At 42.7% G+C, this 19,343-nt stretch overlaps 1 protein-coding gene across 1 annotated transcript in view; it reads left to right on the top strand.

Moving 5' to 3' along the window:
• The window catches only part of LOC109464451 (neuroligin-4, X-linked-like), a 22,580-nt gene extending 3,887 nt beyond the window's left edge, over positions 1-18,693 (top strand). The window contains exons 2-6 of the mRNA XM_019761436.1: positions 14,386-14,535; positions 15,912-16,097; positions 16,353-16,622; positions 17,061-17,586; positions 17,943-18,693. Of these exons, the coding sequence (XP_019616995.1) occupies positions 14,386-14,535; positions 15,912-16,097; positions 16,353-16,622; positions 17,061-17,586; positions 17,943-18,693 (1,883 nt within the window). The remainder of the gene's footprint in view (positions 1-14,385; positions 14,536-15,911; positions 16,098-16,352; positions 16,623-17,060; positions 17,587-17,942) is intronic.
• The last annotated feature ends 650 nt before the right edge of the window (positions 18,694-19,343 follow it).

Genomic DNA, 19,343 nt, shown 5'->3' with positions numbered 1-19,343 from the left:
CCTGTATCACAAAATTTAAAAAACGACCTAGGGGTATTTGCCCACTGTACCTCCATACCAAATTTCAGGACCTTGGGCCCTAAAATGAAGAAGCTGAATCCATTTAAAAAATTGGCAGGAGGAGAAGAAGAAGAAGAAGAAGAAGAAACATCAGAAAAAGCAATATGGGTTCACCACCACCTCGTGGTGTGGTGAACCCATAAAGATATAAACGTTTAGACTGAAGAATTATAAATGCTTCTTATCGGTTATGCAAACAAGGTCCTCATTTGCATGAATTATGTCAGTTGAGCATATGCTCCACGAATCAGTCTTGCGTATGTAAACGACTTAAATAGCAAATCCTTTTCTGTCCTTAAATCAAGAAGTATGAACTTGAAAACCACGATCTCGTGACAAAAGATGTAAAATTTTACGACTGAAGAATTATAAATGCTTCTCATCGGTTTTGCAAACAAGGTCCTTATTTGCGCAATTTGCATGAATTATGTCAGTTGAGCATATGCTCCGATTATGCAAATAAGGTCCTCATTTGCATGAATCTTGTCAGTTGAGCATATGCTCCGATTATGCAAATCAGGTCCTCATTTGCATGAATTATGTCAGTTGAGCATATGCTCCACGAATCAGTCTTACGTATGTAGAAACAACTTGAATAGCAAAGTCTATAATTTCAGACGGTATGACAGTTACAAGGTGATGCTACTGACTGATTCACCCCTCGTGTCAGGTGAAGGCTCATCTTCGTCATTCCTCAGTTCATCTTTAATAACCATCCTCATGAATCACACAGACATGCAACTAAGATCAATTAAAATCCTAATTACAAGGACGCCTGATAAGATGAATAATATTCTCTCCGCCACAGTGAGAACACTAATGACTACATTGTACTTATCTCTAAAATGCATATGTTTTATAATCATACGTCTTTTGTAGATAGTAGACTACCATAGCATTATATACCCACTCAAAGTATTCTCCAGGATTACGTACGTGAAAAATATCCTAATCCAGAAAATTTCCTGTTCACGGATTCATAGCTTTTGTCACGGGATGTTACACAATGAGCGCACAAGAACGCACAGGAGACGCCATGTTGAAACCTGAGGGCAATTAAAAGGAATTACTATATTCCAACAACAGCACCTTCGGGTGCATGCGGTCACGCATAGGAGCCACGATGATTCTACGCATCTTCAATCTTAATAATTTCCAACCGTCCTGATGATAGTTTATCATATGAATTGAACATTTTATGCACGGCTATAAGCCCGGAGGATCCATCATATGGTGAAGATAACAGCGTTAAATGTCAATTGGATACGAGTTGCATATAGGAATAAAATACCTTACACACGAATGTCTGTATTGTATAGGATACGATGTGATTATGAAACAAGTTTGAACTGTAATGGCCGACACAAAAATTGGACTCGTCCAAATTTTCGACTGTACAACTCCAGTTTTTGTGAAGGAATGAGCAATCCACCGATTTTGTGACATCACACAGATAACACACGTGACTCCGTTAGCAGTGGATCATAGGTTGCAGAAAGTCTGTGGCGCCCCCCGTCTCTGTCGAGGGATGGTTGTAATGCCCTGATGTAGATGGCCTCTTTAATCCCTCGTGCGAAAAAGTCTGATTCTGTGTTCAAGATTCTTACTTTATCCAATGAGACTGGAAATCCAAAGGATACGATGTGGGTTTTTTTCACATCATTTTAAATTGTTTGTACTATATATTTACCTTTTTTGCTAACTGAACAAAATTGTATATTTTTACATCGTATATCGATAATCAAGGCAATGTTTTTCAGGAACTGTGTGACCCCTCTAGGCTACGAGACAAAACAGATATGTAACAAATCCCTGTTGATAATAATTCAATAAAAGCAAAATGAGATTGAAGGTCACCATATCACAGCTGTGGACGGCTCATATATTAATGCCATATCGGCAAAGTTTGCAAACTTTTCGATTGAAGGATTGAACCATTTTCATCTAGAGGGGGGACATGAAATCTTAAAGTTGACGTTAAATGGAGAAAAAGCTAAATATCATAGATTTATCTCTTCTGTGAATTTTTGAGGGCTTCTTGCATGCATTGGAATCTGTATTGTATGATTATGGGGGAAATACCCGATTGAATTACATAATTGAATGGATTGTTACGCATACGATGTATGGCGTAAGTTACTCTGGTGTTTCATACCATTATTATGGAGTACACATTCCTAAAGACATTATAACACAACCTTGTTTATCAACTGAAACCCCCATTTGCAATCTCCACCCACTCATTTCCAATCTTTGCTAGCGCTGCTAATGACAAGATACATACAAACTCCTCTTGAACCAGCGCCACCCAAAACAATACTTTTGTTCCTGAAGTTGAAAAAAAAATATCCCATGTAAAGAATATTAGGCCAGACCAAGTAATTTTTATGGATGACGTCCTCTGGAGACCCTAAACCTAATGCGAGAGCGCGAAGAAAAGAAGGGCCGAAAAAAAGCAAGATGCCTATATATTTGAAAAAGCGGAATTTCTTGGGGGTTTTTCTGGTAACAGGCTAAAATCAATGCGCGCGCGGACATCATCCATAAAATTACTTGGTGTGGCCTTACGTACATACAGAAGAGAATTTAAAGGCATCCAGTGCAGTTTTTAGGGCTTGGAAACCCAATTTTTCAAAGTCAATATTCTAGTCACTTTTCTACATACTGAGTTGAAACCATATTATCCCAATGTATATTGACCCTCGTGGAGTAAAAAATACCCAAAATTCGTACGGAAAATGGTTGCTGGAGGCCAGTGGAGGGGCCGTTGGCTGATTTTTAGGGTACCACTCATAACATACAGGACTCATCTTGAGGCTTGTTTCTGCAGTTTTAAATACCCAAAGTATAAAACACTGATTTAAATGTGCTAATGTGAAGCAGTATGTGTCAATATCATAAAGATTCCTTATTCAGAACATTTTAAGTTTTGCTGCTCCGAAATCGCATCGGATGCCTTTAAACCCCCCACCCCCACCCCTATGAATTTCCTAGATGGAATGTCCCTACTATCCGGGTGAATTGATCTCGCTCCAGGAGATCTCGTGTGGAAATGTCAGCTCGGCTTCGGCAGGATTTGCCGGCAGTGGGCGATCCATTGAGGGGATTAGACCGGGATTGGAGGGGTTTAGACAGCAGAGCCGTTATGAGATTTAAAAGATACACCCGGCGGATTCCGAATTCGGTCCCAAATCTATCCCACTCATCGATGTGTATGTAGAGGACGCCATAGGGGAAACTCTGCCGAAATGGAATCATCTTTTTACAAACAAAAATGCTTCATGAAACAAGATTGAACAGCAATTTCTCTAACACACAAAAAATTGGACTCACCGTAATTTTTGACTGTACAATTCCAGTCTCTGTCAAGGAATGAGCGATCTATTGCTTGTCACGCAGATAACACACGTGACTCCGTGAGCAGCGGATCATAGGTTGCAGAAAGTCTGTGGCGCTCCCCGTCTGTTTCATAATGACTTCTACCCACACAGATGAACTTTCTAGATAAAAATGTACTTTATTTTCGTGTCTTTTGTAACGTTGAACATTTTTACATTTAACGCCTGTGAAGACAATATGATCCAATAAGGCTTGTGTAGGTCACGTGTTTGTAACCGTAACTCTCGCGAGATTACGTTTTGAAGTGATTGGTCATTAATTATCCTGATGAAGGCGACAATAGTCACTGAAAATTTGATCTCTGTATAATTTGTGTATTGGAGTTAAGTTCAACGTTTTACAACGTTTGTGTAGGTTATAGTATGAATTATTGCATCGTGTCTACCGTACCTGTCTCAAGTGGGAGCGTCTCAGACAGTCTGGCGTCTTGAGAAGTGACATCCTGTTATCTTAAATACCTTCACCGTGCGAGCTGAGGAGCCGAAGTGGCCGGAGCAGAGGTCACGTCAGCGCCTTTGGGAGCCAAAAGCCCGTCGATATGTTAAACGTTAACCGGCCGTTCTTCAACGTAAGGCCGCACTGACTTACTTTTATGGATGTCGACATCCTCTGAGGACCCCAAAACTAATGCGAGCGGGCGAATAAATTAGAAAATTCCAGCCAAAAATGCTGCTAAACTACGGGAATACAAAGCTGGTATCATGAATTTGTGGAAGTACTTAGCGACTTTTGTGACAAGCCGTCACATGCTGGCCTTTTGCGGCATTTCGGCACCGTACTGAGTTCTAGAGTTCTGTGGACCCTCAGTAGCCTGAGTGCTGTCCTCCATAGTTAACAACGGCTGCCTATTGTCGCTGTTGTCATCCATAAAATTAAATCAGTGTGGTGTAAGTGAATACCCCACTAAACACCATTTTCAGCACCAAGGACAGATATCATTATTACATTCATTTCGTAAGGGTACTACTTAGTACTGCATACTTTCAAATGTTCGCGGTGGTTTTGTTTAGCGGTTTCGCTACATGACGTATAAACGCGAAATTACAATACCGTTAATATGCGTTCTGTGTTTTCAACTATTCAATATTTTTTATTCTATACCAATATGGCAGAATGGCGTTGGCATTTACAATCGTGGAATAAATTAACAAACACTTGTGTATCTGAGTGCCAAAATTAACTTGTTGAGGCACGAACATTCTCGACTGTACTTTTTGTTTGTTTGTTTGTTTGTTTGTTTCGCATAATAGTTAAACCGCCTTAAATCGTAACACACCGGTTTTGTACAGTAAGTGCAAGCTGAGTTAGACCAGACTGTAACGTGTGATCCACTCACATCGGGAAGACAAGTACGTTGGTATATTTAAAACGTTAAAGCGATCGAGTTGTAGCTCTCTTCGCACGTTAACAGCCAGCTAGAGACGATATCTACCCATCTATTGAACCACAACACCACTTAAGGCTAGTCATTTATCACACGGCCGTTATCTGTGCATCAGCCAAATTTTTGCTTGAAAACTTTAAGTGCAATTACGGAAAAGGTTAGACTTCAAGATGCAATGTCTTCACACCATTCCAGCGATGTCTGCCAACACACAAGCATTGTGGCGCCAAGTAGACTTACAGGACAAACTATGACATTCGTGTAGCCCACGTTATCTTAAAAAGACTATGAGGGCACTTTCGTACCCCAAACACAATATTACTGCGTTGTTTTCTTCCATAACAAGTTATATTGAAAGCTAAGCCTTCCCCTTTTAATAACATTGCTCGGGAGAATAGTGAAAGAGAAATTGAGAAAGCCTTTCTAGCCCCAGGGATGTGTGAGTGAAGATAGACAGAGATGTCATGCCTGTTGTAGTTATGATAGATGACGGCCCGGTTTGTTGCCTTGGCCTGTGACCCTTAGCGTCTTTCCGAGGCCGGTGCCGTGCGGGGATTTATGACCGTCTGGAGGGCATGGTACCGCCGCTTGACGCGCTCTCTCCCGTACTCTGCCGCACGGACATACGTCACTGAATTTTTTTCTCTGTCTGCTCTCGCCCAGCATTAGGACTGCCTAATAGACAGAGCGCTAGCTGTCAGAGTTTTGCACTGAGGAAAGAATTAACTCCACAGTTAAGTCTCTGTCCGTCCCTGATCATAGCAATCTCCCTCGGAGGACTGTTCCAAAGTTCAAACGTTATTGATACAACGTGTTTCCAAGCATGGAAACCTGTGGAAATTTGGCTTGACTTTCCGTATAACGCAGGGCCTGTTGTATTTAGAACAGTGCTATATTCCAACCACAGTGGCCTGCAGTCCTTCAAATTCAGAGTCCATCGACATTTAACTCAGCTTAAATGAGAACACTTGTCAGCTGTAAACCATTCAATAGCCACTGATTTAGTGAACTGTTCACATTCGGTGGCTATCGCTCACAAAGCATATAATGTACAAAAAAACCCGAACCATATTCGAAAATTCTGGCACGGTTCTGGATAGTCCATGCGTATCCAGAACCATGCCTGGGGCAAATCTATGTTCTTGGATACGTGGAGACTATCCATAACCGTGCCTAATCCTAACTCTATCCCGTTCAGACATAGAACTAGATGGGTACGGTTCAGCATACGATAAATACGCCGAGTGGACACTTAACACCTAGTTCAGCACCAAGGACAGATGCAGCCTCTCATTTTTAGTTAGTATTTTATGTCGTTCGTGCGACCGACATACGAACGATCCAAAACTACAGGGCTTTCTTACGATAGTTGTGCATGTGTCCTGCTGAATTCAACTGTCTTTTGATTTTATGTAGCGTTTGTGCATATATTTTCTATTTTTTACTCCACGTTTCTGGCATTGCCCTTGTAATTTATGTAGGGCTAAAGTAACAATTGATGAAAGAATATAATGCTTTTTTTAAGGTTGGGATTTATGAATCAGAAGTTTGGTTTTATGTAGCGTTTGTGCATGTAGGTTCCATTTTTTTCTTCACGTTTCCGGCATTGCCTTTGTAAATTATGTCCCAACTCATACCATATTTACTACGAACATTCCTACATCGCCCACCACAGCACACAAACGCGATTGTTATAGTCTAGATCACCTCGCAAACGAGAGTTCCTAAGTAGTGATTTGATCTGTGAGCATTGTCAGAGTTGCCCTCGGTGAAAGACGTGGGTGTAAAAAGTAACAATCGTGATCTAGATCCTCGTCTGACGCTTCAAATACCGGCAGTTTGTCTTTTGTCGATCCCGATAAGCTGACACGCTCCGTCTGTGGAAAGCTCCGCGGCTAACTGTACAATTGTAAATCACTGGAATGCGAGTTTTTGAAAGCACTTTAAAAGTTGCGCCCAAAAGTTTTCATAGAGTGAAGTTTTATCTCTCTCAGCTAAGGCTGAAGTTGAAATGGGCCCGAGTCTTCTGCAATAAGAAGCAATCGGCCATATCGACCGCCTATTGTACGAGTAATGGGCCACTAGGATTCCACGAGCTTAAGTCAAAATTTGAAAAATTGCTCCAATTTCTCATAATTGGAAGAAGAATGCTGATGGAAAAGTACGAAGTTCATGTACGTCTCGTGGCTGTATTTTATATATGGATTATTTTTTTTAGTCATAGACTCTTATATTGATGAATATCAGATCAGGCGCATGGTAGTATTCCAGGCTTACTTTTGAGTGAATTACGTTTGATTCAGTTAGAAGGTATACTAGTGTGCTACGTTTAATGATGTTCTATTCTGTAGTTACTTGGCTTCCATTAAACATAACTAACAGTTAACGGCTAAAGAACAAACCCCATATTTACCCCGTCCTAAAGGGCTTAACGTAATTTTCGGCTAAAAGGAAAAGAGCTTGGAGGCTCCATCCTTTTAAATTTGAACAGCAAGAGACTAACAAGCCATTTTTGCACAATACTGTTGTACATAACTCAGGATGTGAATTAACCCCATTGGGTAGGTATTTGGTGGAGTATCTTAGAAAGTATATAGTTGAACAGAGACAGCATTTAACAAAGAAAAGTGGAGAAAGATCACAAATTGGAAGAATACGTTCTGAAAATGAACAGTGTAAGAGTGGAAAATGGGATTTAATAAGGAAGAATTGACGTTTTATAGGGTATAGTTAGCCCCAACAGACGGGCATGGTTGGCACTGTGATTTACATTAATTACCAACCTTTATATATCGCAGTCTATAGGTACGTTATACACTGATCTTTCTAGTATTTCGTGTGAGCATTTTCATCATCTAACAACAGATAACTGCATCGATTATCGTGCATAATTTGTATCATAAGACTATGCGTGTCCCTAACGTTTTACTCTGGCGTTAGCATGAGTCCTATTCAAGTCACCAGGTCATGTGGCGTAACCAAGAGGTCCCGGGTTCGAGTCCTGACATGCCACCTGAAAGGCATTTTACCCGACTTTCCTCACTTCACTCAAGTGAAAATGAGTATTGCCCTGTTCCGTATTCATCCTCTATCTGCGTTGCCGGCGGCATAAAATAAGTTGATATAACTTGAGTGTGCCGTCACCATGTCTAGTCATGAAATGTTGGAATATGTATAAATATGAAAGGTTACCAATTATTTAAGTCACACATCGTCATCACACCCACGCCACCCAACCAGCTATTCAATTCCCATCTTGGCACACGACTAGCTTTTTCAAGAAAAATTTCTTGTTTTCAATAGGGCGGTTCATCGTAAGGCAACAGCAAGTAATTTTTGTGGATGAAATCAGCGCGCGCCTGATTTTGAAAAAAAAAATTTGTTGCCTTCTGACAGTGGTCAACATGCAAAAAATGGGAAAAGATGTCTGTTGCCATGCCGGAAGGTGGATGGCAGATAACTATGAAGAGAGGAGACAAGTAAAGGCACTGATTTAATGTTTTGTTTCTTACTTTGATGAAGTGATATGTGATGCTGGCTGTGTATATGTGATGTTCCCACTGATTAAAAACAATGATTGAGTCAAAATTCTAAAATGCAGGCACCTTGTTTTTTTCGCCCCGCCTTTTTTACCGCCCGCTCACATTAGATTTGGAGTCTGCGGAGGATGTCATCCATAAAATTTATTTGCTGTGGCCTAATCAATTCCCCACTACCAACTTTTCTTGGAACAGTGTCCGTACATAACGTTGAACCCGCCACGAACTCATGTTTCTAGATTTGTCTGCCAATTCCCCCAAAACTCATATGACGCAAACGCCGTCCTTCAAAAGGTTGCTGTTCAATCTTCTGACATTAATAAAGCTGAGAAAACACGATCTCCAACACGGCAGTGGTATTTGTTTTACCACGGACTGGAACGTGTACAAATGAAGCGACATGTGCCGGCGATATTCTTGCACCGCTGATCCATGAAATAAGAACGCTTCGCTATATTTCATGCACATTGTAAGATGAGTAGCGCCATATCTTTTCTTTCCACGTCCAGACAAATTTTGCTCATTTTCAGCACCAAGGACAGAAATGGCCTACTACTTTATTATGTTTATGAAAGGAAAACATATTGTTTTTGCTACATTTCCTCTTCTTCTTCTTCCGTTCCAAACACTAACCTGTAACCTGGCCAATGACCTGATTTGTTGACGTCTGTCACCATGGTAACTGGTGTTGGGTTACATGGGTTACATTATGTTGCAATTTTATCAGTAGGAGGGATTTATACTCCTGTCTGACCATATAACAGAGCAGAATTAACAGAGCAGACCATATGCGAAGGTAAATATTATGGATTTGCTTTGCAAATGTTACCTTTCTAGTTTCTTACTTTTGATCCTCATTGCTCGGAGAAATTGTTCAACACTTAAGTTTAATCAGCAGATTTATTTTCTTTACTCTATTTACAAGACAGTTAGTGTATCATTCATCAAATTCAGACTTAAAGCGGTCTCAGGAATAGGAAAAATGCTGTGCTTCAAATTATATCCTGACAAAAATAGGCTCTGTAGGTAAAGATTGTTGTCATTTGTTTAGACTTCGGCTGAAGTGATCTAACAAATACAGTTAAACAACGTAAGACTGAAATGCATCATGACTATAGGGTTGTCTCCAGTACCCGTCTCTCCGTTTCCAAATAATTCATTAGATGTACTCAATGAAAGTTTGCTACTGGAAATGCCTGATATAACACGTCTGGTGGTGTCAAATTTTGATGTCAGGTCTACAAATTTATGATATTGCCAGCGGTTGACTAACCAAGGGAGGTTAGTACCTGTAGGTTTTTGCAAGGGCCGTTCGAGAAACCAGAGGTCCCGTTCCACTCTATGCAGAGCATAGGGGTGGTGCCCATCTCCATTTCCGTAGCCCTTGGGCGACACACAGTTGTGCAAGGCACTACAGCAGGGGGCTAGTCCGCTGGTAGTGCTGTGTGTTTGACCTTCCCACACTCTTTCTCATATGTGCTGAGTGCTAAGCAGAGAAAAAAGTGTGTACCATTTTTTAAAGTCTGTGGTATGACCTGGCCGGGGTTTGAACTCACGACCTCCCGCTTACAAAGCGAGCACTCTACCAATTGAGCTATTGCATCGGAAACACAACTTTTTTTTCCTGCGCCTCACTAGACACGGGCCCTCGCGTCGACATCTCTTTCGGTGGTACTTACCATTCCTCACTGCCTGGAGCCACCTGTGCATATCATTAAAGACCAATGCCCGCCATAACTCATCCAAACTACCTCCATTCCGGAACCGTTTGGCGCATCGACATCTGCGTTTAGACAAGGGCTGGGAGTGAAGGCTTGATCATGAAAAATTGTCTCGGCAAAACGGCCTTCGATATCCGCAGCTGATAACATGAAACCGTACTCCACTGGCGTAACGCTTACACGTGATTACACTTTAAAGTTGGCAACTCTTGTGGTTAGGGCTGTTGGCTTAGGATCGAGAGGTCCTGGGCTCGAATCCCTGACAGACCCCAGTGTTGTGCCCTCATGCTGAGGTCACATTTCCAAACCGGGGCCTGGCAGGGCTGTTTCAAATAAAGAAAAATCAACAGTTTATGTTAATATGAATATACGCAAATATTTCCCACAATTCATTTTGCTGCTTTGTTGTCTTTTATATCATACTTTTCGCTCCATAAGGCTGTCTGGTCGGGCCCCGGTTTGGAAATGTGACCTCGGCATTAGGGAAGGAACGTAACACCCGATTCCTCACTCGGACCGGGTGAAAATGAGTACCTACCTTTGGTTAGGGACGTCCTCTCAGATGAGACGTAAAGCTGGAGGTCCCGTTCTTGAAGAACAACGTTATAAAAAAACACTTATCTAAAAGTGCAGGAGTCCTTCCCGGTATGAGTGGCTCAAACCTTACAGTCTGGTCTCAGGGTTGACAAGTTAAAAGGTGTCATGTCAATCCTTCCACAAATTTAGTAAATCTCAACGCATAAATACACATGCATGTTAGCTTGTCACCTATACACTTATCTAAAAGTGGAAAAGTCCTTCCCGGTGCAAACCTTACAGTCTACGTCTGGTCTCAGGGTTGACAAGTTGAAAAGGTGGTATGTCAATCCTTCCACAAATGTGGTAAATTTCAACGAATAGATTACACATGCATGTTAGCCTCTCACCCATATCATCGCCGTTTACTCACTATTATCACAATTCCCGTATCATTCAAGATTAAACATAGGAGAAGGATTTCATTTCTATCCATATAAATTGGCAAAATAAGACAGGCGAACTTGATCTTCGATCCACCTTTAAGTGGGAATAACTTTTCCACTTTCCCGGAGAGAAGTTTTATGGATTTTCTGATGTTGGGTTGGCGCCACCTGTACTGAACATGTCTGAACGGAGGCTTAGGTTTTCTCTGAGGCTACAAACATCCCGCTCGTAAAGCGAGCTACTTGACATCACAGTACGATATATATCCGACATGTCAAACCTTTCTTAGGCCACAGCAAGTAAATTTTATGGATGACATCCTCTGCAGACTCCAAGTCTAATGCGAGCGGGCGAAAAAAAACAAGGCGGGCCGAAACAAAACAAGGTTCCTGCGTTTTATTAAAATTTTGAATCAATCATTGTACAAATGGTTTTGATTCAGTGGGAACATCACATCTACACAGCCAACATCACATATCACTGCATAAAAGTAAGAAACAAAACATTAAATCAGAGCCTTTTCTTGCCTCCTCTCTTTATATATAGTTATCTGCCATCCACCTTCCGGCATGGCAACAGACATCTTTGCCCATGGTGCATGGTGACCACTTTTAGAAGGCAACAAAATTTCTTGTTTTTCTGCGCGCGCTGATGTCATCCATAAAAATTACTTGCTGTGGCCTTAGGGCGAGGGGTGAGAGAGCGCATTTGCAGCAGAAACGAATAGTCAGTAACGAATACCAGACATGATAAAACATTTTAACAGAGCCCCATCTAAACCGTATTTAACTTTATATGCAAGCACAGTAAGATCATAGAAATGGCACAGATAATACAGCGGCAGGGTCGTAAGTTGTGGTCTGAATCTTATCAGTAAGATTTTCAAGCAGTTTGTGACAGTTGATGATGATTGTGACAGAACTAACCACTACAAGGATGTTAGGCAGCCTTTTGTGTAACATATTAACAGCTTACTTTTTGTAAGCACATTCACGACTACCCCAAGAACACCCTCAGTTTGTGATCGCATAACAATCTTGCGGCATATGCGGCCCTATTCAAGCTCGAAACATAGCAAATGTGCAATGAAAATAGTTTATACAACATGCGATGACATCGTAAACTCTACAATGATGAACACTACAGTCGTAGAATTCACATAAAGGCTGGTGCAATCGTGCATGGCGCTGGATATACACGCTGTCTACCAAAACTGACTACCTGCTAAGGAGAGGGGGGGTCGGAATCGAAGAACCCCCACGCAAGGCTCAAAGGTCCACTTTTTGGTCCACTTCTTATCTAAAGGTCCAAGATTTCTCTTTAGATGGACTGGTTTCGTATCATCAGCAGGCCTGGAATCGTATACAAACTGCCTACTTTGTCATTAAATAAAAAGTTATCTCTGATTTTTTTTCTATGAAATCCTCTCAAAAACCGTGCAGGAAATGCCATTTCAGAAGGTTCATTTTTTCAAAATTTTCTGGGGGAGCATACCCCCGGACCCCCCTAGGAACCTCGCGACTACGGCGCTCGCTGGTCTCCTCAAGCAGTGAGAAGAACCCCCCCCCTCCCCCATTCAAAATCCTGGCTACGGGCATGCTGCTGCTGTATCTAAACTCGTGGAGATCCTGATACTGTCATGTCGTCAGCTCTTCATGCTAGCTGCCCAGGCATGTCACGAATCGATACCGGTCCACTAACATCTGTCAACCGGCGTTGTGTTTTTATTACCGGCGATGTCAAAACTTGGAGAACGAACTGGACACCTTTGACACTCCACTGCGGTTGAAACCCGAGCGCAGCTGCGCGGTACCCGGCCGTGTATCACGGCGTTTATGAGTTGTAACGTCGGAGACGGGATTGTCACGTAATGACGCATGATTTCACATTAATATATCTGTTTTATCGGCTAACATGCGATGAAAAAGGAGAGTTGGCTATATTATGAGGGCAGGGAGTTGTGGGCCTAATACATCACTTGTTTTACTTGTGCAGAAAAGAGCATGGTGTGTTCGGAACTAGTCCATGGGCCAGACCCCAAAATTTCACATATCGGTACCACCTGACGTGGCAAATTCTCATCATGGTTTATTAAAAGTAGGGTGTCTGTGGAATATATTTTGATATGATAGCCGTTGCACATTGGTAGCTTTGACCTTGCTGTCTGACCTTCAACTTTGACCTCATATGAACCGCGTCCTTTTGCACTTATAATGCAAAGGGGAGTGGTAAATAATCAAACAACGGCTATCATATCAAAAAATATTCCACAGAAACCCTACTTTTTTTAAAACCATGATGAGAATTTGCCACCTCAGGTGGTACCGATATCTCCTCTGGCACCTGAACTAAACCTATAGTTTATACTGAGTATAGTTTCTGTCTGTTTCATCACAATTGGTGATCGGAGATTTTAGGCTTCTTTGGGTTTTCATGCACTTCAAGGTCACCCCATTGCCTGTGTCTGACCTATTGACGTCATTTTCTTCCACCTGTCAATCTTCCCAAACCCACGTACTGTCAACCTACTCTCGACGCTCACGCCATTTCCTGCGTTTGACCTTTTGAGTTGCTGTCATTATGCCTGTCAATCCTCCCCACCCACGTGTAGTCAACCTACTCTGTCCGGACAAACAGGCCCACAAACCTGCAACTCAGCCACTAAAAACAATACTTCCGTACCATAAAGTAAAAATGGCCTCCTGTAAGGTAAATGTGTATCAAGGGACCTTACTTTCAGAGAGGTTTTGTCGGCTAATTTAGATGTTTATTCCATGAGACAAGGTGCCGATCCCACTCTAGGTTTACTTTGATCTTCCGCAAAACTCTTCTTTATTCAGATAACTCCAATTTCATCCTAGCCAGTCTGTGGGCGTTCTAATTTCGATTTGTCTATATACTACTGTAGATGTAATTGAGAAGTCTATAAAATCGTATCGGTAGTAGTTGCTTTCAATTCCAACCGTTTTGTGCCTAGTTTGCCTTTCGATAGAGCTGTCTCCGATAATATCAATTCTCTTTCCAGCTGAAATCGCCTGAACACATGAGAAATGCACGTGCTGGTCCTTATTTGTTAAGAGTGATCAACTTGTTCATTTTGTTCATGTCAAGGCCTCAACCGTTCTCGGCTTGGCAAACTATTGCGTAGCCCTAACCTTCAACTCAAAGTACATAAGTTTTATCTGTGCAAATGATGTTTTGTGAAGTTAATAGCAAGCTGAAGCGATCGAGAATGACTCAGTGGTCGCGTGGTAAATGTAGAACCTGTAAGACTACCCGTAGGGGGGATTTATAATTGGCTAATATTTCACGTTTACAGATGGAAGCGAGCGGTACCCCCTGGCCGTGATGGTGTTCATCCACGGCGGAGGATATACGTACGGCGCGGGGAGTGCTTACGACGGCAGCGTGCTCGCCAGTCTCGGCAATGTCGTGGTGGTCACCCTTAACTACCGCCTCGGTGCTTTCGGTAAGGACGCCCGTTTTTATCAGCGTTACTGATAAAGTAAGCACTTCCCTTGATGGTAGGAATATACTAGTAGTGGGTACGTAGGAGCTAGGGATTGTATTGAACTGCTGATTTGAAGACAGGAATTCTACATATGGATGTAGTTTTAAGATTCAGATAGAGAACACGGTGCTTTCGGTAACGACGCCCATGTTCACCAGCGTTACTGATAAAGTAAGCACTCGCCTTGATGGTAGGAATATACTAGTAGTGGGTGGGAGGGATTGTATTGAACTGCTGATTTGAAGACAGGAATTCTACATATGGATGTAGTTTTAAGATTCAGATAGAAAATACGGTGCTTTCGGTAAGGACGCCCGTTTTTACCAGCGTTACTGATAAAGTAAGCACTTCCCTTAAGCTTGATGGTAGGAATTTACAGTGGATGGTAGGAGGGATTGTATTGAATTGCTGATTTGAGGACGTGAATTCTACATATGGATGTAGTTTTAAGATTCAGATAGAGAATATGTACCCAGTCACAACAACGTGGCATTTGCAGATAACGCAATACGAAAGATATGTCAGTGCCAAGTGCTAAGATAAGGTTAGGGTGTGTACTGCATATATGATCCTCATCCATGGACAATGCTGCTCTTGCAGTGGTTTCTCGCCAACACTGGAGACGGTTTGTCTGTAAAGATTTGATGTAAATGTTGATACATAAAACCCCTGTCACAAGTTTTAAACCTTCCCTTGAAGCCATTTTACACATGGGTGGAGCGAAAGACGTATAAAGTGTCTTCCCCAAGAACACAGCGTCTAGCTAGTTAATTATTGAAATCCTTGAACTCTCTCTCCATCCCGTGCCTGCTAGCCTAGCCCTTCGGCCCGCCATTCGACGCTACATTTTCTCCGTGAAGGAGGCCAGTGACCTCCAGTGGAGTATTGTGGTCGGTTGTACGTTTTGTGTGTGTTCGCAGCTGTGAGCTGTAAGTTTGCTGCATTGGTGTGTAGTTTGGCATGTCGTCTGCTAGTATGCGTGGGATGGTGCACTTATTTTACACCGTAGCAATTTTATAGGTAACGTAAAATTAAACTAGAAAAAGCAAATGCATAATGTTTACCTTCGCATATGTTCTGCTCTGTCAATTCGTACTCAAACACATTCACATATATGATGACAGCTGCAGTAGACTAAATCCCTCCTACTATATAAAATTGTAACATGATGTCACCCAACACTAGTTACCATGGTTCTGGTTCAGGTCATTGGCCAGGTCAGAGGTCACTGTTTGGAGAAGAAGAAGAAACTGGGCAAAAACAATATGCTTTCCTTCGGTATTATATAAAACGTAAAAAAAACACCAATCTTGAGTGACTTGTTTGTTTTGCAGGTTTTCTTAACACGGGTGACGCGAGTTCTCCGGGAAACTACGGTTTGTTGGACCAGATAGCGGCCCTGAGGTGGGTCAAGGAAAACATCGACAGGTTCCACGGGGACCCTAGCCTCGTCACGCTGTTCGGGGTGGACACCGGAGCCGCCGCGGTAAACTTGCTGATGCTGGTTCCCAACGCGGACGGTGAGCGAGGCTACAAAACCAACATATCTCCGTTTCCCCTCTTGATATATGCATCATTAGGTTCGTCCCTAAGGCGTCGCCAAAAACATATATTCACTATGTTAAGTTACTGAAGTTTCTCAAGCATTTCTCGAATATATTACTGCAGACTGATTATATGCTATACTATTAAGCCAGCCCCTGAGGTTTCACCAAAAAAGTCATAATAGGAAACATGTCAGCCTTACAATGTTGTTTTTATCTACCAAAATACAGGCCTTTTTCGCCGAGCTATTTTGCAAAGTGGCTCCGCATTGGCCAGCTGGGCTCTTTCGACGGGAGGACGACGAATCACCAACCTTCTTGCAGAGCAGATCGACTGTTGTAAGCCGAACATTTCCAAGACGGTAGAGTGCCTGCGGAAGAAGCCTTACCAGGACATCATGTCGGCGGATATCCGGATGTTAGGGTCTCAGTTCTTCCCCATATTCGGGCCGGTCGTGGACGGTGACGTCATACCGGATAACCCCAGGAACCTTATGAGTGGTATTGGTATATCTTTGAATATTCTTAGACATTCTACAACAAAAGGTATACATGTTTGTTCAAAGTTGAAACTTGATCGAGCAGTAGGTAAATTTTCTCACCTAGCGCAAAACGTCAGAACACAAGGTAAATTTTCGATCAAAGGTTTTAACACGTAACTACCAACTGAATGCATATTGTGATGACTATACATTTTATATATACTTGCATGAAAGTTCATCTGAGTTGATGAAATACATGAAGAAAGTTAAACTGTTCTCCAACTCAAAAACGAAACGAACTCACCAGAAATAAAGCTGATGAAGACTGAGTGATTCAGTCCAAAATTTCTGGTGAGTTAATTTCGTTCTTGAGTTGGAGAACAGTTATCTTTCTTCACATTTTACACTTGTATGAGTTAACAACACACCTGGACATATCTTCTGCATCGATATCCAGGCGGTGGTCAGTTCTGGTCGTATGACGCCCTCCTGGGAGTGACGGAGTCGGAAGGTTACATGTACATCAGCGACCTACGCAGCATAGAGGACGGCGTGTCGTCGGACGGCTTCAGACTTCTCATCGGAGACTTCGTCAACCAGCTGTTCCCGAACCGGGAGGCGGAAATCACCGACGCCGTGGCCTTCATCTACACCAACTGGGGCGAGGACACCAACAAGACCCGGCGCAGTGGCCTCTTGCGGATGTTTACGGAACAACAGATGGGCGTGCCGGCCATACAGACGGCCAACCTGCACTCCACGGGCAACACCAGATCAGACACCTTCTTCTACACCTTCAACTACCGGCCCACCAGCAGTCCCACGCCGGAGTGGGTAGAGGCCGCGCACGGGGAGGAGATTCCCTTCGTCTTCGGCGCCCCTCTCATCTCAGACACCATGTTTAAGAACATGACCTTCACGAAACTGGAGTCCATGTTGAGCACAGCCATTATGACCTACTGGACCAACTTTGCTAAAACAGGGTAGGTCTTCTATACAGGATAAGTCTTTTAGAACAGGGTCTTTTATACAGTGTAAGTCTTTTAGAACAGGTCTTTTTTCAGGGTAAGTCTTTTAGAACAGGGTCTTTGATACAGGGTAAGTCTTTTAGAACAGGGTCTGGTAAGTCTTTTAGAACAGGTTAAGTCTTTTAGAACAACAAGAATGTTCTATCTTTAAGTTCGCTTTTATGAAGTACGAAGTACGAGGTCATTTGCCATGTCACGATAGTCGCTTTTATAGCTTGTATAAAAATCTTCTTCAAAAGCGTGTCTTCTAGATATTTCCAGGCTATAATCAATTGTTTCTGTTTTGGTTTGTTTACTTGTTCATAACACAGAAGTCCGAATGAGCCCCGTAAGCAGGAGACGACGTTCCTCCACCTGAGACCGAACCGTTACGAGGACGTGCTGTGGAAACCGTACAACAGCGAGATCGTCGGCCAGGAGGGCGACAGCTACATGTACTTCGGTATGCGACCCAGAGTACCCAGCGGGTATCGTTCCCAGAGGGTAGCCTTCTGGAAGGAGCTCGTTCCCAAGCTGCTGAAGCCTCCTCAGGTGGTCGGGCACGGGAGTGCGTATCCTACCCGCTCGCTGAACGAGTTGTGTGCGAGTTTGGACATCGGGAGGGCCATCTTAGTGGGTAACGGGGTCATCCCGACTCGCGCTATGGGTGATCAAAGAAACAGTCCCGTTACCTGCTACCCCACAACCCAAGCCCCGACTTCGGACCCGTCTTTACAGAGACCCAAAGTCGGTTTTGACATGTGGACTCCCAAGTGGTCCAGCGTGGACCGGCGGGACAGAAACCGCGGGTACTCCTCAGAACTGAGCGTGGTCATCGCCGTGGGGACTTCTTTACTCTTCGTCAACGTCGTCGTCTTCGCCGTCTGCTATCACCGCAAGGAGAGGAAGTCTAAAGGCAAACCCGGCTCCCATACTCAAGACAAGGTCAGGTTAAAAGTCTCGGACGTGCAGGAGATGATCAAGATGATGGAATTTCAGGACGCTACCTCGTTAGAAGCGGACGGTAACAATAAGACAGAGCTAGTGGACAGTACTACCATAAAGTCGTCTCGCCTTGTCTAGCAGTAAACAACAACAAAAAAGTGTCGCTGGCTGCTTCTTGGTCACGTGCTGTTTCGGAGCATTGATGTATTTGTCCAAAGTAAGAATAAATGCGATATGTGCCTGTCTTGTTGTTTTATTGTATGTCATCATGTTTTTTTACTTCCGAGACGGAAGTATTGTTATGGGTGGCGCTGGTTTAGGAGTTTGTATGCACCTAAAAAGGAGAGAAACTAGAAAGGCCAATATTTGCTTTGGAGCAAATACAGCGATGGGTTCACCACATTTTACGACATGGCAGGGAAAGAATGGGAAACACAAGGGAAAACAATGATTTACATTGATATAACTATAATATGAAGTAAAATACAACTAAAACAACAGTTGGATAGCTATTCCCTACTTTATTGGTTAGGATTTTTAATTGTCATAATGCAAACTGTTGATTTTCAAAATAAAAAAAAACGTCCATGCCCGGCATTCCAATGCTGGAGCAGGAAAGCTTGAAATACCTACCAAAACACTTGAATACAGACATACTGTCAGTATGGAAATGCTTCTGTGCAGGTGTTAATCAAGTTAAATCCCAACAGCCAATCAGCAAGAAGTATAGAGGAAAGCTGCATGCCTATTGGTTGATGCCCTGCATTCCATTGTGATGACTCATGCCC

Source organism: Branchiostoma belcheri, unplaced genomic scaffold (genome assembly GCF_001625305.1).
Source record: "Branchiostoma belcheri isolate BF01 breed outbred unplaced genomic scaffold, Haploidv18h27 scaffold139, whole genome shotgun sequence".
Taxonomy (NCBI): Eukaryota; Metazoa; Chordata; class Leptocardii; order Amphioxiformes; family Branchiostomatidae; genus Branchiostoma; species Branchiostoma belcheri.
This window is presented reverse-complemented; position numbering and strand designations above follow the sequence as displayed.